Genomic DNA, 26,447 nt, shown 5'->3' on the forward strand with positions numbered 1-26,447 from the left:
TGAAGAAGTGATGTTTCCCATGCCTGAATCCTGAAAGTATTTTATCTGAACCTATAATAGTCAGCAAGCTCTAGTTTACCCTAGTTTACCACAGATGAGCACAGCTTCTCTTTTCTAATGTTTTTGAGGGTGGAGACCCTGACATTTTTAGTTTTATGGCCCTCATAATATCTAGCACATAGTGAGTATTTTAAACATTTTGTTGCATCGGTGGTTGTATCTTCAAATGAATGATTGAGTAGACAGACACATACACATTAATGCATGGATTGAATGAGTAAGATCAGCCGTTTCCCTGGAGTTGCAAAGAACAGATGACTCTAGTCTGCTTGAAAGCAGCTCTAGCTCTGGGTGGATAATCAACTTGTGCCATACAAACTAGGAAAATGACACACAGCTCTGGACATGTTCCGGCTACCTTCTGATGGACAGGTTAAAGACAGCCTCTCAATTAGATCTTGAGTCTGAACAGCCAACTCTAGCCCATAGCTACTTAGCCCAATCAAGATACTCACATCGATGTAGTTGGCATTGATGTAGTCAGAGTGGGGGTCTCCATCCAGCACCAACAGCCTCACCCGGGAGTGGTCATCTGGAGAGAGAACAAATAGCAGGAAGTGGTAGATGAGAAGCTGTGGAAGGAGGGGTCAGTCGTTGTCTTCTGTAGAACTGTCACTCATTAGGGACTCTGCCTCTTTCTCAGTTATATGTTGTTTATAAATGAGGAAACAGAGGTACAGAGAGGTAATGAATCTGACAAAGGACCCATTTTCTACTTTCTATTTTGATTATGATTTCACCATTACCTAAGCAGGTATATCCCCAGCTCCTAAGTCTTAGTGATTTCATCATTAATATAGGGATAGAAATATCTGCTTCATGGAATGAGAGACTGATATCTGTGCCCAGACTATAAGGTCATGGAGTCTGAATCAATATGCTTCCTTTCTATGCTTGTTTAAAAACAGCAAGTTTACCCATTTCCCCATGAACACAAACTACTTTATGTTTGTCTCTTGGAGCACTGATGCAGACAGAATGTCGGCAGTGTCTTGTTATCAATACTCTCATTAAACTGAGGACTGGATCATCAGAAAAGGGGTCATCAATAACTAAAAATCATGTTACAGAGGATGCCTTTTCAAACACAGTCTAGACATAAACAATAATGTTCGGGCTTTAGTCAATAGCATGCTTGCTTCAAATAACACTTTAAATGGTACATCAGAAAAAGCTGGATAATCCTTTGCAATTAATTAATGTCAATTCTGACGTGCTAATTTACACACACTAGGGAACATCTTGGTTGGGTCTGGTGAGAACCCCCAGTCTGCTGCCTGGGTCACTGTGCACCTGCCATTGCATACATTACCCCCATTATACTCCAGGGCAGAGATGGGGTTCACAGTCGGTGGGATAGAGAGGTGTGGGCATCCTAGGGCCTCATAGGATTAAGGAGGGAAAACAGCTTTTCCTTGTAGACTTTTATAGTACTCTTCAGTTTCTAAGCACATTTGCTGGCACTGACTTGAGTTGCTTGCGATGGGGCACTGATGGTTCTGTGTTTCATCCCTTACAGCCTTATGGGTGTAGCACACAGCAGGAGCTCAGTGAGTACTTGGTGAGTGGATGAGTGGATGAGTGAACGGCCCCATTGGGTGCTCTCAGTGATCTCATGAGAGAGGCAGAATGGTTCCGTTAGTCCTTGTAACAAACGAGCAAACTGAGGTTCATAAAAATTGGCCGTATGACTAGTGAATGGTGCAACATAGACAGTGTGGGCCTATTAACTTCAAGTTCGTATGTTCCTACTTCCCAAAAGCTCCAAGTAGGAGATTAGAAACCATGTAAGTATTCACAGCGGGGGATGGCTACAGAAGTTGTTGGTTGAGTGATGGAAGGAATGTTTAAGAAGTGAGGTAATTTAGAAAAACAACAAAGAGAGGCTACTTTAATAGACTGGAAGAAGAGAAAGGTGGGGTGGCATTCTCAGAACTCTAGATTTGGGGTAAAGTAGGACTGGAGCCACCATGGGTGTCTTTGGCAGGAGCTGGACTCAAGGGGGAGAGTTCCTGATTGCAAGGACCTTGCAGAGATCAGCTCCTTGTAATGTAACATCAACTGGAAGGTCAAGGATGGATCCAGCTTTGGGCAAACAGGCCCTGGACTAGTATAAGGCACCACTAATATCTATTAACTAGGAATCAATCATGAGTATCAACAGGCAGCAGGTACCATGCTTGGATAATGCATTATACTGGAAACCCCTGTTCTAATTCTCCAAGGAGGAAATGTTTCATTGGAAGCCACTGGGAAGGAGGAGTAGGTAAGAGGTAACTCTGCTTGGGTATGGGATAGAGATGTGGGGTCTGGGGTGAGGAGAGTTTTAACTTAAACTTTACTTAATTCATTATAAAGCTCCAATATTAGGTACACCATCTCACTCACTTTTCCCTAAAAGTAGCTCTTCACCTTATCATGGTCACAATGAAGTGCTATTATATCTGTTTTCTCAGGCTCACAGAAGATAAGCACTTTCACCAATTAGACAGCCACTCTCTCAGGTGCATCCTGTTCCTGAGGAAGTACAGGCATCTCAAAGGGTAACTACCGTTAGGGTCTGTGCAAGTGAGTGGTCCCCAGCCCTCAGCACTCAAGAGAGGAAGACTTCCTGGGGATGGCCATTCTGTAGGAGTGTGACCTGACTCTGAACCCCGGCTACGAGCAGTTACAGAATTTATGAGTCTCAGAAAAAGGAAATGTATATTATGTTTTTATCTAGTGCTCTTATTAATGACTTGGTGATTCAAAATTTCTTTTATTTATGAGACTGATGAATTGCCTGCTATACTAAAGAGGCAGATCAAAATCTCCTTTACTTACTGAGTTATGCTTGCCTGGAGACTATAGCAGTGGAAATAGAGATTCTGGTTTAAAATGATAAAAGGGGATATATATATATATATATATATATATATATATATATATATATATATATATATATGCAAAAATCATTAGAAACAAAGCAAAAGAGAAAACCTACAATTTTGAGTCAAATATCCTTAAAGAGCATATGTGTCTCTAACCATCAGTTTGTCTACCAATATCTTCCTTTATTATTAAGAACACACTTGCTGCTTACCTACTATGTGCCAGCCTAGTTGAAGGAACTAAGAAAGGGTTAGAGTAGGTGAGCTTCATGCTTAAGCAACAGGGGCAATTTGATCAAGGAGATGGCTCACGAACGGAAGGGAACCATCAAGGTCTCGTAAAAGAGGAACAGAGAGCTTTTGTAGTGAAATGAGACTCAGGAATTAAAAGTGAGGAAGCTTTGACCCAGGGGCATCCAGGAAGTTTCTCTCTTAGAGGACACCTTGGAAGCAGGGATCCTCAAAGAGCCAGCACTTTGCAGGAAGGTGCTATAGTGTAGGACTGCAGAAGAGTCTTTTTTCCTGGGAACACTGATTGTGAGGGAAACTGTAGCAAGAGGAGACAGAGGAGAAGGCTGGATAGAATGGAGTGTTCTCTATGCCACTTTAAGGCACCAAGGCACAAATACCTAGAACATTTAAAGTTTCAGCAGTGAAATACTACACACGCAACAGTGGCAAAACCCTCACCATACCAGCAAATACTTGCTAATATTTGTAACGGGAATGCTCACCTACTCATTGTTGGAGAAAACATACAATGGTGCAGCCACTTGGAAGATAACAAGGCTATTTTGTACAAAATGAAGAATCCATCACCATGAGATCCAGTAATTACACTATTTGGTATTTATCCAAAGTATTCCAATTTTATGCCTACATTAAAAACTGTACACAAGCAGCTTTAGTCATGATCATACAAATTTGGAAACAACCAAAAATATACTCAGTAAGTGAATTGGATAAATAAAGGGTGATATAGCCATATACTGGAATATTATTCAGTGATAAAAAGAAATGAACTCACAAACTATAAAAGACATGGCAGAGACTTAAATACTATTGCTAAGTAGTGAAAGCCAATCTGGAAAGGCTATGTTGAATGTTGAGTCTACATATGGTTCTAACTATATAATACTCCAAAAGAGGAAGAAACCATAGAGTCTACAAAAACCTCAATGGTTGGCAGAGGTTTAGAAGAGGAGGAAGGAGGGTTAAATATGTTGAGCAATGGGAACATTTAGGGCAAGGAAACTATTCTATAAAATACTGTAATTGGAATATATGCACTTTCCAGTTCTACAGAACTGCATAACATACAACGTGAGCCCTAATGTAAACTGTGGACTTAAACTAACAATAATGGACCAATATTAGGCTATCAACAGCAACAAATGTTCTGCGGTGTTGATGAAAGGGGAAACAACATATAACTGGTGCAGAATTCTGTACTTGCCACTCAGCTTCTCTATAAAACTAAAATTGCTCCTAAAGAAATAGAGGCTAGTGCCTGGCTTACAGCAGGGACTCAATAAATGGAGGCTTGGGCTAGATATAAGGTACACAGTGGGGTGACAGTAGAGACACCTAGAAAGCTAATGTTCCCCATTTGTCCATCTGCCCCAAGACAAATCTGTTTATCTGCAGACACAGGAGTAATGGATGCATTCCTTAACGGACAGAATTCAGATCCAGGTCTAGCAGAAAGGCAATGCAAAGAATGGCAGTGTCCTCATGGTTTATTTATCTGTCCTGGGAAATGCTAATATTATTCTGTGTCCCTTTCTTCTGCTAACTTTATGTAATTAGAAAGATAAAAATTGTGTTTACTCACATGCACATGGAGAAAGATGGGGCAGCCAGCGATGGCAAGGAGCTTATACAAGGTAATTTACAAGCCGCCCAGAATGTTCATTATGCTCTATCTACATTTTGCAAGCTTGAAAAACAACTAATTTGGCACGCAGCGTTTGAGAGTCAAGACAAAGAGAAGGGTTATGAAGAATCTTGTGGAGGAGGAGAAGCTCCCTGAATGGGAAGTAAGATGAAGAGGCAGGAGCCTGGATACTCCAGGTTCCTCGAGGAGGTGGGGACTGGGAAAGAAATAGCCTTTGCTTGATGGTAGAGGGGCTATGAAGGACTTGGAAGTTTAAAACTGTCCCATGAACACAGCTGCAGGGGCAGGAGGACATCATCTTCTCTCTTTAAACTATCTGTTCTTTATGGCTGTAGAATGTGGGCCCATGGTAGGCTGGTAACTGTTTCAGAAGCTTACAAACAGCTCACTGAAAGGGAACAGAGGTCTGATATATAACGTGGGTGGTGTAAATATCACCACCATCACCAATTGTAAACTACAGATGTACGAAATTTATGCTTACCATACCCTTTGTTCACTGGCATGAATCAACCAGAGCATATCACTAGCAGAGACTCTTACCATTCCCCACAAAGCCACACCGGCTCTGATTGCCTGAGAACCCACTGCCCTGTCATGGTCTCCTCTCCACACACTTCCCTGGTAACCTTGATCTTAAGTGGTTCCAATATACTGTGTTTGTTCTGGTCACAGAGTCTTCACACATGCTGAGGCACACACTTGTCTTAGACCATGCATCATGACCAAATTCTTTATTCCGTCAAGGCTGATCCATTGTCTCACCTGCAGTCCTGACCTGCCCCAACATCAACAACCAATTCTTATCCTTAGAAGAGAGCTAAAGGATTGGCTGATTTGTGAAGGCCGACCTGATTTGCCCCCTCCACTCCCTAACTAGATCATCATAATACTTAGCTTGGGTTGTAATATTCCTTGAACCTCTATTTATCCAACTGTAACCTCCACATAATATTTTTTTTACTACAGACTTGTGCCCGAGATGAAAAGAGATCAAATATGAAAACATTGAACCTGCTGTAAAGATCGACACAAATATCTAAGTTGAGCCTTATTATTATTATAGACCAATGGATTTCTAAGTGTGATCTTTAGATATCCAGATTTTGGGGCCATACTCCAGTTTCCAGAATCAGAAGCTGCAAGAGGAAAATGTATGTTTTAGCAAGCTTTTCACAGTGTGTGCCCTGTTTTGTGCATGCAAATTAATGTTGAGTTATTCAGCACAGATTTGTCCTAACTTTAATCTCTCTTGGGAAAGATCAGGAGACCTCCTGGAACTGGGCCATGAGGTCAAAGACCCCTCAGTGGCAGGTGGCAAGGGATAGGAATTTATCTGTATGGAGAGTGTAAGGTGTTCCATGGACTATTCCGGAAGCTGCATGGATACTGTGCCATTTGATTAAAAAAGTAACTCTGAGTGGCAAATTGCATACCTTACTTCATGGATGGAAAACTCAAGGCTCTGTGGAGTTCTGTCACTCAATAGAAGGTATAAGGCAGACAGCCTCCTTACATAGTGGCAAACTGGCCCCCAAGACCCCAGTGCCCCAAATCCCTCTATCCCTTGTTTCCCACCAACAACTCGGTCCCCAACCCTGGTCCCCTGTCTCTATCTTGTTGTCATTTCACAACCACTCTGGAGGAGGAGGTTCAGTTCTCTCCTTTGTGCAATTCTAACTAAAAACCAAACCCCAGATTCCCCCCTTTTCTCCATCATCAGACAGAACCCAATAAATCAGTCATCTCAAGTCACATCCGCTTTAAGAGAGAATCACTTCAGAAAGGTGGGGCTGGGAAAGACTCTCATTTGCATACTTTATAATTTTTCCTCCTGTCTTCTGGGGACAGCAGAGGGTAAAAAACAGGAGCAATTTTTCAGAGAAAAGAGATTTGACTCATTACAATGAATTGTGGAGCTGCAAAACCATTTCCTGGAAGTATTGGAAATGTTAATGCTATCATCTTGCACGAGTGGGTAGGGAGGAGGCAGGTAATTCCACAGGGACTGCCTGGGTACCTCATTGAAGCTAAAGGTCTAAACATTCAATCTTGATTGAATTACCCTTATTGGGACACAGAAGGTATGGCTTGGGCACCACACAAAGAGATACACATCTGTTCTGTGTGTCCCCTTGACTCCGCAGATCTATGTTAGCTGCTAGCTGAAGCTGGGAAGCTCCCACCGCAGAGACAGGAGAGAGAGGAAGAACAGAGAGAGGAAGAACACCCAGAGAGGACAGGGGACAGTGTTGTTACCACTGCAGCTCCTTGCATCCTCAGGATGTCACCAGGCAGTGCCCCACCAGGAAATCAATCTTTCTCTCTGTCTCTGTCTCTGTCTCTGTCTCTCTCCCTCTCTCTCCTATTAGATGTTTAAAAAAATACTAATCCAAATTCCCACTCCCTTCCCTCCACACACTCTCTCACCTCACCCCTCTAATCCTAAGAGAGGGTAAAGCACTTTGCTTTGCGAAAGGTCCCAGGCCCTCCCTACTACATCTAGGCTGAGCAAGGTATCCATCCAAAGAGAATAGGAGCCCAAAAAGCCACTACATGCAGTAAAGATAAATCCCCATGCCACTGCCAGTGGCCCCTCAGTCTGCCCCAACCATACAACTGTCAACCACATTCAAAGGGTCTAGTTTGGTCCTATGCTTGTTCCTTCCAAGTCCGGCTGGAATTGGTAAGCTCACATTAGCTCTCCTATCTTTTGTGTATCTTTCATACATCTTGGCTTCTGACCGTTGGCCTAAAATATTCCTTTCTGTCAATGAGTAGGTCTCCCTTTCTTATGGTCAAGGCATTTACTTTTCGCATAGGTTCAATATTCCTGGGAGCAGGGCATTGGAAACTTGTTTTCTTTTTCTTTTCTTTCTTCTTCTTTTTTTATTTCTTTTTGGTTTTTCGAGACAGGGTTTCTCTGTGTAGCATTGGAGCCTGTCTTGGCACTAGTTCTGTATATCAGGCTGGCCTCAACTCATAGAGATCTGCCTGCCTCTGCCTCCTGAGTGCTGGGATTAAAGGTGTGTGTCACCACTGCCCAGTTGGAAACCTGTTTTCAACAGTGAACCTTATTTGAGCTCACAACCTGACAATGGCATTGGATAATAATGCACTGGTTACAGTACACCAGGCACTGTAATGAAAGTGATGACAGTGGGGACAAGCCATAGCGAATAGACACCTGTCACAGAACAAAGACATTTTCCAGTGCCCAGCACAGGAAGTGTTCAGAGGAGGCCCACACATTATGCCTTAATATATGTCTGCTGACTATTTGAATATCTCTTTCCGACACTTCACTTGTAAGAAATCTTGCTGTCTGCATGCAAGAGAGAAATTATAAATGTTTTCTGATTAGTTCCACTATTCACAGCCCATTCCTAAATCAGCACAGGAAACAGCTAAGCGAAAACTTCTGCCTCTTTCTTCCTTTACAAACTGCCTGTGTCTTATTCTTTCTCCAGCTTTTTTTCTTTTGAGATGTCTAGACAGTTAAAACAAAACTTTTCACGGTGCTAGAAATAACTTGTCCCTAAGGATTTCCCCGTTTCTCCTTTCTTTGCCCAAACTGGGGTAACCTAAGATCTTAAGAAATGGTCCTCACACAGTGGGTAGGATGTCAAAAGGCCTGGGTTGGGCTACAATATATCACAGGAAGGTTGCTATGGGCACCTCTTAACAGAGCACTGACCCAACACTTTGTCTGGGGTAACTCTGCTGTCTTGAAGGCTGTTCATGTCATCATCTGGAAATGCCAAAACTTGTGTCCTGTCCGTGAGTGGTAGTTCATTTTATGGCTGTCCCTCAACCCTCTCTCTCTTCCTTCCCCCTTTAGGATTACTACTGAATTTAGTTGGGTCTTGCCACCCCTTCCTGGGATCATTGTAATAATCTACTAACCCAAAGCTGGAAACATAAGGATTATTTTATATCAAATCCCAGGAAACAAGAACTTTTTTTCTCCCACATTTCCCAAAATCTAACCCCCCAGAAGGACACTTACAGGATATGATGTTTCCATATCGATTCTTATTGCGGTTTTCATCTTCCTTGGCTGTGTCCCACGAAGCTGTCTGTCCCTCTGGTAAGGCCTACAAGGCAAAGGCAGATGGTTAGCATAGCCTGAGATGCAACTCTCCTTAAGTGTAGAGGAACCAATAACAGGAAAAGGGTATTGACTATGATGGGGGACTCAGTACACAGGGCTATGTGTCTGTAGTGGTGCCTCCTATGAGCTTACATTGCTTGTTCATTGGCTCAAATATTGTTTTATCTTCTTTCTGTCATGAGTTTACAGTCTAGTCGAGTAGTGAATCATTCATTCATCCATCCATTCATTCATATACTCAGCAGATGCTCATTGATCTCATATTATGTTTTGGGAGTTTTTCTAGGTACTTGAACTCTAGGCTGTCCAGTGGATTAGGAAATGTAGCAAAGGACAAAGCAAATCCAATTTCATATATGAAGATATGAAGAACCACAGGAGGATAACAGCTTAGGAAGTTTTCTGTGAAAGACTCACATGCAAATTCATTCCCTGATGAGGTGAAGAAGTCAGTCACTGAGAAAAGTAGGAAGTACTTTCCAGGTAAAAGGAACAGGCGCAAAGGTCAGAGAATGATTACATGATCGTGTTCATAGGATGAGAGTATTGCAGGATTGTTGGGGGGAGCTAATGCCTGGAAACTTCTAGGGAGGATCTGAGAATCCAAATGGCCCCCAAGTATCATAGTTCCTGGTTAATAAAGAATGTTGTTCTAAGTGTGCTAGGGAACCATTAGAGGGCTCTGAGCAAGGAGGTCCCCTCATCTGCTATACAAAGAGCATTCGTGTTCCTGTGGAATGCAGACTCAAAGAAGGCCAGAGAAGAAACAGGGTGATTGGTTATGAATTGATTGCAATCGTACCTTGTAATGGTCCTTGCACTGCTGGAGCAAGTAGTAGTAGTGGCTATGAGAGAAGCAATTATTTTGTGGTTGTTCAGGTAAGCATGTCAGACTTAGGTCACCTCAGAAGAAGACCCAAAGATAAGGCTTTGGGTACAAGTGGCTGGGTTTGGAGGCAATCAAAGAGAATGAGAGGAGAGAGGGGGAAGCAGACAGTCAAGGGAATGAAGCTGACAGGGCAGATTGTCACTGTACCACCAAGTCAAATTGGAGTTCAATAATTCATGAACACATCTCATGTCCAGGGCTCTTGTATGAGAGGGGAAGGAGAGAGCTGGAAGGGAGATGGAATGGTTGCCAATTGTTTCTCTTCTACTGTTGTTGGAGAATAAGTGTTAGAAAACCCTCATGTTTATGCCTTGCTCTGTAGGTAGTGCAGATATTCTTTAGTCTTGAGGAAGTCCTCGGGTAACGAAACATAGATGCTTACTAGAGGAAGCTGTCATGTTGGTGTGCAGAGAACCATGAAGGTATAGATTTGCAGAGGGCACTAATGCAAGAAATTTAGACAGGAACTGTGAAAGAAAGAAGAATGTAGGCTGACCTCTAGGTCAATGGCTTGAAGAACTAGAGAAATGTCATTTACTGAAATGGAGAAATCTAAGGGAGAAACATTATTGATTGGGTGGGAAGTAAGCATTGCATTTTGGGTATATAATATACATAGAAGATTCCCAACTAGTGGGCACCGAGTATTTTAATGTGCTGAAGTTAGTAAAAATGATAATAGTATTACTGGACCCAAGTTTGAGATGTCTGCAAGACACCTAAGCTGGGCTGTTGATCAGGAAGTTTGCTGCAGAGCTCCAGAGTTTAAAGGCAGGGAGGAGGTAGAAGCCAGCCATCAGTTTAAGAGGGAGGCAGGTATGTAAGTGACAGCCAAGTGAACACCCATGTGGATGGTTTGCAAGAGCTAAGGGCCAAGAGGTCTAGAGCAAAGTGAAGATGCCATCAGTTCCACCACAGAGGGGAGAAATGAGCATTTATGGAGTGGAGACAGCTTTAGCAAGCCTGCACCATCATTCAGGACAAACCATATTTTGGTGAATGTCTTTATTCTTCTCCACAGGATAGGATGAGTGTGCTATTCGTGGTCCTGACATTACTTACAATACATACAATAGATTTGGTCTGCACAGTGGAGGAGGAGACATTTGCTCATCTTAACACATCAGCCTTCACCTTGCCCTTCTATTCTTCAATGGGTCCATCCCAAGCAAGAGCAAGTCCTCACCAATTGGTCAGAAATTCAGTCGCTCAGAAGACCATGATCTCAGAGACAGGCATGGTCACTGTGTATGAAAAAGCAGAGTTTGTGCACAGCGAACCCTTGGTTTAGGCTATCTTTAGACTACTGATGCTTTTTGTTCTTGTGCCTAACTCAGCTTCAACCTCATCTTACCTTCTAACTGGGCGGCCCCACTTCTGTCAGTCAGCCTGCCAGGGGTATTGCTGTGTGTCAGAGTCTTAGTGACAGTTTTGTCTTTCTTGATATTTGTGATGATCTTTGGGGAGCAGATTTTCTACTTGGAACTCTATGTGATAAAAGTCAATTGTTCATTCCAACACGGCGGTGGGGCAGACTATTTCCATATGAATCTTATGGGAAAGTACGTTTAGTATCTGCTGTGTGTCAGAATTTAGGTTTCAGTTACTTACAGTCTCTTTATGGTTGCATGCTGGCATTACTTGTGTATGGTTTTAAACTCTTAATGCCAAGGACTTACTCCAGATCAGATAGGTCACTGTCTGTGATAAAATGTGGACATTGGCCATGACCAAAGCTCCTATGAGATTTCACTGTGAAAATGGCAAATTTCCCGGCAGAGATAATTTACCTTTGGATTTCATGGCTTTGGTTTTGTTTCCTCCAATTCATCCTCCACTGTAATCAGAGTGATTTTTATAAATGGTGAACAGGACCCAGCTACTCCTTTTTTTATTGGAATTTATTGAGTAAATTCCAAATTCATAACAAGCCCTTTATGACTTCACCCCAAATGTTCTTTCAGTTTTATTTTGACCATGTGCAAAGTCCTTTAGGTTTCTGAGACTTTAAACATGTTCTTTCTACTTAAAATTCCCTTCCGCTCGAGGTTCCTGTAAAATCCCTAAGAATCTTTCCAAACACATCCAAGCTTCTTTTCCCTTGTCTGGTCTTTATGCTCACCCTTCCCTACTGCATTCTCAGCTAGAGCCAGTCACTTCCATATATTACCACATGGACACGTCTACGTCTAATAACATAAAAGCCTACCTTCCAAAATGGCCATGGGCTTCTTCAGGGAAAGGAGAACACCACATTATAATTCCATTTCTAGGGCCCACTACTAGCACTGTACTTCATACTGTGAGAATGACAAGCTTGGAATGAATAAAATGAATAATAACTGAGTGGCTTCTGAGTCTGTGGATGACAAAGATCTTGGAATTGCAGACTCATCCATGACCTTGAAAACTGTCCTGCACACTGTGGTCTTCAAGCAGCTCATCAGCTGATTCACAGTGTCAATCACTGGAACACCCTCAGTGGCAGATTGCTCACTGTCCCACAGTTTCCTGCCTGTCCTTTAAGCAGCATTGCTGGCTGGATTTCTTCTTGCTCTGGCCCTGAGCTTTGTCTTGGCCTACCTCCATGGACCCAGTAGAATAAGCATGGTCTCTCTGTATTGTAACACTGCAGACATCCAATGAAAGTGCATCTTGCCAATCCTAGAGTTCTGAATGGTGGCTAAACACCAAAACATGGCCTTGGAGACAAGCCAAGGCAAACCTATTCTGATGTGGGATTCCCCTCTGTATGCTACGAATACCATTGTTTAATAAAGAAACTGTCTTGGGCCTGAACAAAGCAGAATAGAGTTAGGCAGGGAAAACTGAATTCTGGGAGAAAGAAGGGGGTGTTAGTGAGAAGCCATGGAACTACCAGAGGAGAAAGATGTGAGCTCCAGCTGGAACCTTGCTGGTAGGCCATGAGCCTCGTGGCAAAATATAAAATAATAGAAATGGGTTAATTTAATATGTAAGAGTTTGTTAGGAATACACTAGAGTAATAGGCCAAGCAATGATTTAATTAAGAGAGTTTCTGTGTGGTTATTTTGGGCCTGAGCAGCCGGGAACAAACAAGCAGCCTTCCTACTACACTATCTCAGAGAAATTCTACACCCAACATAACAGTTGTAATGATTGAGGGCTACCTCTCCATCGGAATACACATAGGCACCTATTGCAGCTCCAGGACCTCTGTCTCCCCCTAGTGAGGCTGAAAGACACCAGAAATGGGGTGTGGGGTTTTGTGACAATGTTGACAAATACAGAAGGTGTTCCTAATAGGACCACCGAGGGGAGGTGGTAATGGCCCCTAATTGGCAGACTTTGATCACCCATATGTTTCCCCTTTTAGGCAGTTGCAGCCTAATAGAGGATAATCTCTTCAAGAAAACAAATCTGAGGGGTAAGAGCATGAAAGGGAGATTCATCTCCTCTTCAAAGTGAAGGAGCCAGGGGCATTATTTTTACATTAGTGGCTAGTTACAGTAGATTGACCAGGGAATGGTGGCAGTCATTAGGAGCTAATCACATTCTTTTGAAACCAAAATTGCCACCTCATTATACTCCTCTATTATCAATCTCTGCTTCCCTTTTCTTGTTCTTTCTTCTTAAAGTGTGAAGCCCTGTTTCTGTATTCCCTTCTGAGTATGGCAAGGTTCCCCACTCTTCCCTAGTGTTTGGTTCCCAAGGCAGTCCTTAATTTCAAAAGATATGTTTGGGGATGTCCTTGTCCCTGGAGAGCTGAGCCTTTATATTCATTAAAGCCTCAAAAGTCAGATTTGAAAAGGTCTTTTTAAATTAAAAAAAAAGAAGTAGATTATTGTGTAACCTAGGAAAGTGAGGTCTGGAGGCAGGAAAATAGCTGCTCAGCAACACAGGAGACTATGTCCCTCTTTCCAGTACCTCTTTCCATGGTAGTCATCTGAGGCTAGATTCTGGACTAGGTTCTAGAAATGACGGCAATAGATGTGACAGATACTATTTCCTGAACCACTTTCACGGTGGGGAGAGGCAGATGACATACCAACAAACACTGTAACGTGGTTACAGTTTTTAATGTGTGCTTTGAAGTAGATGAGCAGGGTGCATAGGGAGACAGAAACTAGGGATAAAGAGCAATTCAGAAAGAGAGGTTTGGGCAGGCTATGTGAAAAGGTAACATTTGAGAAGGAGAAAAGCAGAGACCTTGGTACTGGCAAGCTGGCCTGACACTCACAGCTGAACCCCAGGGCTTTCCTAGTGAGCATAAAAATTTCATAGAAACCAGTCTGAGACAAGAGCCCTTCTGAGAGTCATGATGGGAAGGGACAATTGCAAGACCTTTCTTCAGTTACATCTCAACAGAGACAAAAGTATGAGCATTGTTCATGACCACAAAGAAAATGGCTAAACATCCCTGAATCCCAGCTGACAGGAATGCCCACTGCCTCTTTGCCAACTGTATTCTTCTCTCAGTTAAGATTTATCAAGCTGCCCAATAATACCACATCTGGCATCCAACCTGGAGCTTGTTTAAACCATCTATGATTTCACTGAGCATCCACATTCTATAAGCCTTTTCTGACATCCCTTTCCTGAGAGACCAACCTCTTTCCGTGTTACATAGTAATTTCTTCCAAAATGAAGCTGGAGGGAAGATCTTTAAGACTCAGGAAGTAAAAATTTCAAGGCTCAAAGATTAAACAGTTCACAAGTCTTAGGACACTCCTGAAACTTAGAAGATTCACAAGGCCCCTCTCCAAGGTTATATAAGCAATAACAGCTGTGGAAGAGAGAAAATGTTCCAACCAGAACACGTGGCTACAACTCTTACTGGTAAAACCAGGGCCGGAGCTTTTGTGAGCCATTACCTTTGTGGACTTTTTGTTATGATATAGCTGCCTTATATGTCATACATGTCCTGTAAGTAAATATTCACCCATACTCCTATAAGTAACTTCAATAAACTTACTGGTTCACTAAGCTAGACTTGGCACAATCATTTCTCTGTTCTGTTGTCAGCTATCTATCTGGAGTGAATATATTAGTTCATGTGTTCTTAGGAAAAATCACCCAGCACCTGAGGTATGCAATAATTTTAACTTTCCTGATACTATGTATGCTACTTCAGTCTTTGGGTGACATATTTGATCTCAAACTAAGTGATAAACAAATATCAGCCATATCAAGAACTACGAAGAGTGTTCCAGGGGGAGGGAAAAGCAAATGCAGAGACCCTGACATGGAATGAGCTCATGGTATTCTAGAACTTGAGGGAGGGTCTCCAGAGCAGAAAGAATAAAAGGTATACATTATGTGAGTCAGTGGCACATAGTTGTAGATGCAGTTTTCCTGTCCCACAGCCAACTTCAAATTATCACTCAGAGGCTTAATATTAATCACAAGTGCTCAACCAATAGCTCAGGCTTATTATTAACTAGCTCTTACATTTTAAGTAAACCCATATTCTTTTCTTTTATTAACATGACATGTTCATCTCCTGCTCCATCGGCATCTGTGTGGCAACTCCAGACTTTGCCTTTCTTCCTCTCAGCATTCTTTTATTCTGGTTCTCCTTTCTAACCTTATTCTTTTCAGCTATTAGTCAGCTTCTTTATTAAACCAATCACAGTGACATATATTCACACAGTGTAAAGGAATATTCCACAGCACATAGCTGTGACTCAGTGAAGATCCTACAGATCACAGATAGGATGTGAGTTTTATTCAAAGGCAATAGGAATGCTTTGGGAGCATTTGATGAGGAAGCATAGCTATTGTCACATTATTATAAACATCAGAGGGTACTTGTTACCTAATTCCCCCTTCACCTTTGTTAATTGGCCTGATAGATGTCATGATTTAATGGTTGTTTTTGCCCAATCCAGACACTCTTCTTATGTCTGTTACTCACCTGCCAAGCCACAGTGTCAGTGCGAGACTCAGACCACATGATCACAGATCATTCCTTCTTAGACTCTGTTGTGCTTAGTCCCCAAGTCTGAGTAACCTGTCTGTTTCCCTACTTAGTTACTTAGTTCATTAATTCCCTGTTAGAACTAAGAATCATCTCTAAATGCCTATTTCCTTTTCTTCTACTAGCTTAAGAAGGGTCGTTATAACGCTTTTAATTCTTTGGATCCATGCCCCAAATAGTGAGACCTCAGAACATAGTTTCTGAGAACAACTCATCTCCAGTCCTATGCTGATGTGTGCCAGTCCTCTTCAATTTCCTGCAGCCCCACTAACCTAGCAGCTCTGTCAGCAGTGGTACCTCCCTTGGCTTGACTGGATCCCCGGAGATAATTGGATGTGAAATGCCCTGAGGTGCAGCAAAACCAGGCCCCAGGATTGCTGATCAGCCAGTTCCTGGATGATGCTTCAGGGCACAGCCAAGAGCCTGCCTCCACCAAAATCAGTTCAGCCTACCAGGATTTCTCCCTGTTCCCACTGTTTTCTATGGAAAGAAACTTCCAGAGAGTCCTCACCAAGGAGGAGCCATTTTAGTAGGTCCTGTCATTTGCTTTTCTTGTCAAGAAATACTTTGAGCAAGGCAACTGTGCACGTGAATGGGGGAAAGGCAGAAAGGCAAGCTGACTACAGAGCTTGAATATTTTTACTAAAAGTCATTTTGCCATCTGAGACTCAGTGATGTAGTATCCCTTTCAGGTGAGAGGAGGGGAAGGGAAAAAACCACAGTGAGAGCAGGAAGAGAGTTTCGATATCTCACTCCTAGGGATCCTGATTATATTGGTGCTTATGGCATCCTGTGCATTTGTTAGTACTTAGCATGGGGCATGCTCAAAATTAATATGTAAGTTATTTAGTATAAAAAAATGAAGAGGCATGTTTCACAGAGCTTCATGACCATGACTGATAACCTGAGGCAAAGCCCACAGCATCTGGACCAATGCCTGAGGTATAAGGTGTTCACCAACTATCTGTCTTCCGCCATACAAAGCCTTCATAGCTTACCCACAGAATTTACCATGTGCCCCGTAAGAAACATCCTACTGATTGGCATAAGCATAAGGGCGGGGACTCCTGGCAACACTTGTCTCAGATTGTCTCAGATCAAAGGGATTCTTGGAATAAAGGTTCTCAGGTTTAAACTGGGGGCCTTTCTAGGAGGTCAGGATGAGTTATTTTTTCAGGCAGTAGGGAATTCCATCGGAGTCTAAGGTTTAGTCTCAGTCCTATTCATGGACTCACTTAACACTCAATTCATTCAAGTCTGTGGGGGGACTTAGATAATAAGGGCAACCATGGGCAGCTGTGCAGGTGGGAGACAATACAAGAGCCCTAGATCTAAAGAAGGACGGTGCACACGACAGACAGCATAGTTTTCTATGTATCTGTATTATGAATGACTTTTGAAAGGTGACGGTTAAGTATCTCGAAGCAGCTACACCTTCTGCCGTTGCTCTCTGAGGTGCTCTGTAACTTAGTGCGGCCTTGGCAGAGGCTAAGCTTTCAACAAACGCTACCTATTCTGTGCTGAAAAGCAGATTGCCTTCGGGATTATAAATGTGGATGGAGAAGGCAGGAAGGGAAGACTAATGACATCTACTCAAAATGGCATCAGGAGAGTAAATATTATTGCATACCGTGTCACTAAATAGACGGTAATTTATGAATTCTGCTGGTGAAGCAAAGTAGAAAATCAGATTGCTGCAAGGTGGAGGTATTTGTCTGCCATGGGAACTTGGATCAAGTCAGAATAGTTGAGTGTGTGTCCATGTGTAGAGTCATAAAACACTCTTTAAAGGGCCCAATCACAGCCTGCACTTAGGAGACTGAGGCAAGGAGGATCAAGAGTTTGAGGCCAGCCTGGGTTATACAGTCAGATCCAACCTTATAGTGATAGAAAAAGAAAAAGGCTAGGGAGACAGTTCATTTATTTGGTAGAGTGATTGCTGGACAAACATGGTGACCCAAGTTCAACCCTTGGAGCCCATGTGAAAAAAAGCTGGCCATGGTAGTTTGTAACCCCAGTGCTGGACTGACAGAGACAAATGGATTTCAGGGGCTTGCTGGTCAACCTAAAAAATGCAATCAGTGAGTTCCAGACTGGTGAGAAACCCCATTTCAAGAAAGAAGATAGAAATACATCCTGAGGAATGATGCCCAAGAGGCTGACTTTTGGCTTCCATATGCTTGCATGTACATGCACATAAACCCTGCACAAAATGTGTGAACTCAGACATGCACACATGTGTGCATGTACACACAGACACATACAAACACACACACACACACACACACACACACACACACACACACACACACATACACACACACATACACCAAAGTTAAAAAACAAGCAAACAACCACAGATTGTTTCCAGACGACAATTTTTATGTCAGTGGCTCTCAAACTTGGTGGCTATGCAGTTTTCCTAAGGATAAAATACAGAGCCCCATAGTTGTTAGGTTCAAAAGACGCTCTGGACAAACGGCTATGTGTGGTACCTATTAGCATACCAAAGCCCATGCTGGCCTCCAGGCTTTCTCAGCATCACAGACGCAGAGTCCAGGCTGGCATCCTGGCTCTTCTTAGCTCTTTGTGCCCCACACCCTACTCTAAACTTCTCCAGCTCATGGGCTTTTCTTTCTCCAGCTTCTCATTTCCACAGAGCTCCTGCATTTCAGCTACAAGCTCTCTATTTTTTTTTTTCTGTCTTCCTCTCTTGGCCCCCTCCCTCTTGGTCATTTCTTTCTCCCCTGCTCCCACCCTCTCCTCTCTTATGGCCTGCTTCAGTCTGCTGGCCATGCTCAGTACACCACGTTTTCCCCTTGCTTTGGATCCTTCCAGATTCCTCTGGATTTACACTCCCTCATATCAACAATAAAAAACTTTCCCTCAACTGTACCATGCCCTCAGTTTATACAGTATCTGTCTGGCACCAATGACCCTAGGCCTCGATGCCCTTTCTTAACTCTCCAGCGGCGTCTGACATACTTCAAAGCTGGAGAACTGCTGTTGTAGGCAGCAAGGCAGAGGCACACAGCAAATGCCCTGGGGGAGACTCAGCCTCAAAGTTCAAGGCTGATGCTCCACAAATCCCCAGGGACCACCCACACAGGTGAGCAGCTTTCTATGTTGGCTTCTTTATATAAGACATATTGTCTTTTTCTTGCGGTGAGCTATTTTCTTAAAAATAGATTCTTATGTTTAATTTACACATACTCATTGTGTGTATCTATGGGGTATCCTCTGGCAGCTCAATACCTCTATACAATACATAATGATTAGATTGGGTAATTAGCATATCTGTCACCTCAGACAGATGTCATTTCTTTGTGTTGGGAATATTCAAAACTTCTGGCAGCTATTCTGAAATATCCAATCAACTTTTGTCAACACAGTCACACTACTTTAGATTTTAAAGCTGTTCTTCTTTTCCAACTTGTGCCCAAGTACCCACAAGCCATCGTTTCTCTACCCTGCCCTCCTCCAAACTCTGCCAGGTTCTAGGGACCACTGCTCTAGTCTCTGCTTCTTTAAAGCCAGTATTTTCATTTCCACATTTAAGTGAAACCGTGTGCCATCTGTCTTTCCATGCCTGACTTATTTCACTTAACATAATGGTCTCTTGTTCATCCATAATGCTGCAAATGACAGTCTCATTTTTATGGATGAATATTTCATTGAGTATGCATACTACATTTTCTTTACCATTCATCTGCCAATGGACCACTAGGATGATTCCATAGCTTAGCTTCTGTGAGTTAAGATGTCTGTTCTATATACTGATTTAAATTCCTTTGATGTATAACTTAATGTGGGACAGTTCTATTTCTAGTTATTTGAAGACCCTCCATACTGTTTTCCATAATGGCTGTGCTTATTCCATGCCCACCAACAATATGTGATTTCCCTACCTCTTGATCCTCTACTAGCATTTATTTCCTGCCTTAAAATAAAAATTATGTGTATGAATATATCTCCTGTGTCTATGTGTATCATATGTGTGTCTGCTACCCTCAGAGGTCAGAAGAGGGCATCAGAGTTCTGGAGCTGGAGGTATGGATGGTTGCTGGGTTGTTATGGGTTCTAGGGAATTTGGAATTTATCCTTGGTTTTCTGCAAGAACAGTAAGTGCTCCTAACCACCAGACATCTCTTCAGCCCTCTATCTCCTGCCATTCTGACAACAGCTATTCTAACTAGGGTGGGCTCATAGCTCATTTTAGTTTTGATTTGCATTTTGGATAAAATTATTGCTAATCGCTTAAAATTTTTTAACCAGCACTTCCTAATTAACTATGTTATTTTCATATGTTAATTAAGTATGTTATTTTCCAGATGTTTTTTAGGGAAGAAAAAAAGGGAAGGCTTAGTCCTTATTTTCAAGCCCAGTGCACTTCCAGCTCTGAGCTGGGAGCTGTCTCTACAACCCCATTCCCAAGCTCATGGTCTTAGCTTTACACCCACACACCACCATCTAGGAGGTTGTTTCTGGGCCAATAATCCTTTCCTAAACTTCAGTGTTAGAAGGGATGAATTGCTGAAGATCCTGACTACGACCTTGTTAATTCTGGTGGTGGCAGTGGAGGTGGTGGGAGCTAGAATGACAGCTTAGTGGTTAGGAGTACTTACTCCAAGTTCAGTTTCTCACACCTATATAGGGAACCACCTATAACTGCAGCTCCAAAGGATCTGATGCCCTCTTCTGGCCTCCACAGGCACAGTACAGACACACAGACACAGACATAGATAACGCAGACACAGACAAACACAGAGACACAGAGACACACGCAGACATGTGGACACACACCACACAGTGTACATAGTTTCCTCCATATTCCACTTTGCCTCAGCCCAATGTCACATCTTTTGCAACACGTCTTATTTATCTTGGTAACAGACAGCAAAACCAAAATAAATATTAACAATGCCAGTAACAACTGCCTGCTTTTTTCCTATGCTGCCTTCACTCATGTGCCTCGAAAGCAGTGGATCACAACCTGTGGGTCATGACCCCCATGGGAGGGGATTGAACGACTCCTCCACAGGGGCTGCAAGTCAGATATTCTGCATATCAGATATTTACATTATGATCCATAACAACAGCAAGATTATAGTTATGAAGTAACAACAAAAATCAGTTTATGGTTGGGGAGGTTGCCACAGCATGAAGAACTGTACTAAAAGGTTGAAGCATTAGGAAGGCTGAGAACCATTGCTTAAACATTTTCGCTAGAGTTAAGCTGTGGATTTCCCTTCTGTGGTGAGGACATGAGCTTCCTTAACACAGGGTCTTCATTTTTTCTGTTTAATTATCTCCAGTGCCTGAAATAGTTTAAAGCACACCACAGATACTTAGCTGGTGTTTCTGACCAAATGAGAAAAAGCCCTATACTATTAGACCAAAAAGTAGCTGAAAACTCAACCCCCAATCATTTCACAGAAGATGAAACTGGGATTCCCACAGGGAAAAGTCTTGTCTAAGACTACTCAGAATCTTGGGATCTGGGTGAGAACCAGGTCTTGATTCTTGGTTCAAGAACTTTTCTACTGAATCCTGAGGATCACTCATTCAGTTGGGAGGGTTCTTGTATCAAACATAAACAAATGTTGTTGGTTGTGTTATGAACAGTATTGTAAGTGGAATGATAAAATAGGCCAAAAATGATAAAATAGCTCAACCTACTTGAGCTCTTTTTTAAGTTTGATACCACATGGGTTCAATGCCCTTTGGCCACTTCCAGGAACTGGCCCACTTTCTTCCTGTTTGAACCCTGCCAGAAGAGTGAGATGAACAGGTGGGAGCCTTGCTTTTTTATTTGGGCCATGATGATTTTGCAGACTAGAAGAAGGGCCATGTTTTCTCATTTATGATCTGAGCATCTGCCACTAATTTCTCATGCTCATCCCCAGAACCCCTCTTAGATATAAATCAAGGAACTGGACTGGAGTCCCTGTAGGAACAGGATGTTCTGGTAATCTGTTACCAACTGAGGGGTGTACTCTGTCTTGCCCAGGAAGCTTCCACTGCCGTGCTTATGCTCCATTAGGAGGCTGCCTGCCTGACATCACCCACAGATGACTAAGCAAGATGGCCTCTCCCTTCCAAAGCTGTGCACATGGTGCATCCGGCCAGAGCTGGAAAATGAACAAATGTTTGCTCTTCATTAGACTGCATCATATTCCTCACAGCTGTTCCTTGTTGCCTGAAATAGTCTTAATGGAGCTGTGATAACCAGACACCTTCTGGTTGCCCTACTGGGCTCGTTCCATTCATTACTGCGACAGGCTGTCTGGGCTGGATGGGGACGAACACATTCGCTTTCTCTGTGTGTATCACAAAGTCACCTTTCTGTTCTCCCTCATCTTCCCCAAACCTGCTACTCTTCTGTTCATCACGGTCACAGGGCATGGAGACACCCCTGCTCTCTAGCTAACATCTGTTCACATTGCTGGCAATGTGATGACATCTTCTGTTTGTTTGCAGCTAGAAAAAGTGGAATCGTCTTGGCTAGGGTAGGGAGAACAGGAAAGAAGAAAAGGCTCTGGAGCTCATGACCATGTCATGGTCTTTGAAAGTGACAGTGTTCTATCACAGGCAGTTTGTGGGTCAGACAATAGATTGGGCAATGTGATGGTCTGTGGACACAGATATGGCCCACACGGGAAACTCCAAGGGTTTCCTAAGACTAGTGGGTAGTAATTTTTAAAGTATATTTTAATCAACTAGGACGCTTGTCAAAATCTCTGATCACATTTTGTTTTAATTGGTCTGAAATTTGGCCAGGGCAATGCTGTTTTAAATTTTTTCCCCCAGGTAATTCTAACCTGAAGCCAAGATTAAAAATCTCAGCTGAGACCCAGATATGCATGGCAAGGGAAGTTAATTCGCCTTAGCCCTTCTTGAGTTCTTTGAACTCTGGTCAATCTAGATCCTGAGACAAAACCATGGGAGAGGGAGCCCCAGAGACTTCCACGGTAAGGAAACCCAATTAGTCTAGTCAAAAGGTTCTTATTTAGACTCTCATAATATTAGCTACACAAAGGACTCTTGGATTACCCTGACCAGCTCACCAACCCACTCATCCTCAGTACATGAGGATAGAAATGAGACCCAGAGGCAAGGAATGACTTGCTGTAGATCCCCTAATACTTCCAAAAATGGTAATGGTAGTATGTGAGTCCAGGCATTCGACCCTCAGTGCGGGATAATCAGTGTATTCCTTCAAGTGTTGGAAACTAAAAATGTACATTGAGAGACTCAAGTTCCCATGTCAAGGAGAACAAGAAGACTTTAGAGCTTTCTCTACCGAGTGTGAGTGTGGCATCATCTGGGCTCTGGGCCCAGTCTCCATGTTTGGACAGTACAATTTCCATCTTTTCCAAGAATTATCGCTCTGGCTGCTTACTTGCCTCTCACACCTCTTCTCTGATACAAGATTTAAAGGACAAATCTACTTCAAAATTTTCTGTCCCATCTATGGCCTCCATGACTCCAGGAATGAAATGCAAGTTCCTTAGTGTGCCAAATACTGCCCCTTTCCTGGACATATAGGCTCCTGGTAATAACTCCAGTCCCAACTCCCTTTATGCACCTTCTCATATTTTATATAAACCAAGTGACTTGTGTTTCCTCTAACTCAATCTACTTTCTATTCTCCCATGACACAGTTTGTAGTTCTCTGTCCAGAACTTCCTTCTCTGTTTATACTCGCTATTCTTATTTTTTGTACGTTTGGTTTAGACTAGTGCCTTCCTGAAAACCACTAACATATTTACCCTCAGGCTAATATGCCCTATCCCTATGGGTCACTATAATTCTAGGCATTCCTTTGTTGTCGCATTTTGTCCTACAATTAAAATTATAAATCTATATGCCTGGTTTTAATCATAAACTCAGGTTCTCCAGGTGGGGTTATGCTCACTGTATCTCTTCAGTCCTAATGCCTACATTGAAAGTACTCCATACCTTTAAAGTGAGACTTTCAAAAGTCCGGGGTCCTAGTCTCTGCTGACATGCTCGATTACCTCATCTGGTCTTGTGAGTTTCCTCTTAGCAGTGTTTTCTCTGTAGCCCGGGCTTCTTTCTCAAGGTTAAATTCATACAGCCAGCCTTTCTTAAGGACATTGCAAGCTCAGTTCAGTTGGACTTCCAGCTGCTCCAGATCCAACTTCTCTGTAATTTCTCATCGCTGTTGGTGGCACCTCCATTTTTCCATAGGTTCAGGTAAGAGAGCTTCAGGGTCATCCTGGGTTCCTTTCCTTTAACCCCATGTATTAAAAAGTGTTCTTGGCTCTATCTTTATGACATATTGAGAACCCAGACATTTCCTTATAGTCTCCCGTGCTGGTTTTAGCCAGAGTTATTATTGTCCCATCCAGGTTACCATATCCTCGGCCTTACCTTGCCTTCTTAGGTCCCATTCTCAACACACTAGCTAGAATGTGTCTTTGAACATAAAATCAGACCATTTGCACCTGTAGTCCTCCAAGCTCTGCAGTAAACTTACAGTTTATTCAGAGTAAAAACCAAGCTCCTTATACCAGTTTGTAATGGACCAAAGCAGCAGGTCCCTCCTTACTTTTCCAATCTGATGACCTAACACATATGCACTATATCTTGACCAGCTTTCTGTTTTCCTTGTACACGCTTTGCTGTGGAAATCCCTTCCTCCAAATTGTAAGGACAATCCTCTTACCTTAATTAATATTGGGCCTGCTTGCATGCCATAACCCTGGATTATACCTCCCCCTTCCTTGCTCTCTTTTTCTAACAGACCATATCACTCGAAGATTAGTAGCTTATGTCCTCTTCTAGAATCTGGAACGTGGTCCTCCTATGAAGAGTGGAGTCTGTGTCCCCTCTGCTTTAGAAGAAGAGAGGCATTTTCTTTGCTCATATCCAACACAATGTGACATCAAAGTCTAGGCCACCAACTTTATACAGTTTTTACCTTGTTAGGTAGGAGGCTCACCTTTGGAGCTCTGAGATATCATATACAGAAGTTCATACTGAGAGGTGGTGGTACACACCTTTAAATCAAGTACTCAGGAGTCAGAGTCAGGCAGATCTATGAGTTCAAGGACAGCCTAGTCTACAGAGTGAGTTCCAGGACAGCCAAGGCTACAACAGAGAAACCCATCTCAAACAACAAACAAACAACAAAAACAAAATCAAAACCAGCCAACCAAATAAAACCAACCAAACAAACACAAGCCCAGCTGCTTTGGAAGTTATTCCTTCATCTTGCCAGGAATATCAGGCTACACGGTGGCTGTTTGGAGGAATCCCAGTGAGAATCTCCACTGAGACCTCAGATGACATCTGCATCCATTATTAGACATCAGACTAAAGACACCGTAGATGACAGCAGCCCCTAACTATGGAGCCTGTACTACAAAGAAGAGACCAACTGTGCCTCTTGTTCACTGTTCAAATTCCTAACCCATAGAACCAATTATGGCGATAAATCTATAGTTTTCTGTTGCTCTTAATTGAGGCAGTTTGTTTTTCAGCCTATGCCTATTTTCTATCTCCCCTGCTAGAATAGAAGCTCCATGAGGGCATGGGTTTGCTTCTCTCACAGTCGTATCCTAAATGTCTAGACTAGCCCTTGATAAGAACGAATACTCAGGAAATATTTACTGAACAATCCTGGGAATGACTGTATAGCTAAGTTGGATTTTAGAAGGTGCAGTTTGCTAAAGCTGAGGGTTCCTTAGATGTCAGCTCGTCAAATCCACACACACACTGGCATGAAAAAAATGAAAGCAGAGCAGAATAGGGAGGTGACAGGCAAGGACATCAGCACAGCAGCCTGTGTGACAGCAGAACTGGACACTCAGGGTTTTATGTCTACACTGAGTCTTCAAGCAGATCTGTAATGCATGTTCAAGATAAAAATTCTAGGAGCCTTTATGATAAAAGAAAAACACAGCAGTGTTTCTAAGGAACTGGACTGCCACATCCTACAAAGTAGCATATTTCAACTGACAATGCTTTCCAATTAACTTCAGGTTAATCATACAGTGTTTTAAACCAGAAGCAAGGCACACTAACTCACTGATTAATACAATTAGAAGTAACGAGGGTAAGGGTGGCCTTACTAGTGAGATTTCTGGGTGAGGCTCAAATGATGGAATAATATGTATTCTTGGCTGTAAATTAAGTTTGTTTCCATGCTAGAAAGTCTGGGAGAGGTTAACAGGCATAAAGAGGAATTAAACAAAACCAAAGGACAAACAACTGATCATATAGGAATGGATGGTTTAGAAGATAATATGTTAGGAAGGAATGTACCAAAACAGTCAATGCATCTGATTTTCTGTTCTTGAATTTTGGATTAAAAGTTCATAGAACAGGTTAAGTACATTTGACCATTTGTACACCTTTCTGATGAACTACACACCTCTCTGGATGCTATGTGAAACTTCAAGACAACTTATAATAACTGGGGGTTCATCGAATTCCAATAATATTGTGTATGGCTTTACAAACAACGTACCCTGTGCTGAGGTGTTTGCTCAACAAACTGATCTGTATCCATGTGCATCAGTGCAGACTCAAGGTTTGGGACCATTCATCCTTTTACGAAATGAGACCCAGAGATGACGAGAGCATTACCTGTAACTCTTGTTCCAACAGTCTTCCAAAACTGGTAGTCT

General features: G+C 42.5%; 1 protein-coding gene across 13 annotated transcripts in view; it reads right to left on the bottom strand.

Moving 5' to 3' along the window:
• Ptprt (protein tyrosine phosphatase receptor type T) overlaps positions 1-26,447 on the bottom strand; it is a 1,058,455-nt gene that overhangs the window by 50,786 nt on the left and 981,222 nt on the right. For all 13 annotated transcript variants that reach the window (XM_075962946.1, XM_075962941.1, XM_075962945.1 and 10 more), the window contains 2 exons: positions 8,837-8,924; positions 516-592 (listed from right to left, as the gene is read on the bottom strand). In XM_075962946.1, the coding sequence (XP_075819061.1) occupies positions 516-592; positions 8,837-8,924 (165 nt within the window). The remainder of the gene's footprint in view (positions 1-515; positions 593-8,836; positions 8,925-26,447) is intronic.

Source organism: Microtus pennsylvanicus, chromosome 2 (genome assembly GCF_037038515.1).
Source record: "Microtus pennsylvanicus isolate mMicPen1 chromosome 2, mMicPen1.hap1, whole genome shotgun sequence".
Taxonomy (NCBI): Eukaryota; Metazoa; Chordata; class Mammalia; order Rodentia; family Cricetidae; genus Microtus; species Microtus pennsylvanicus.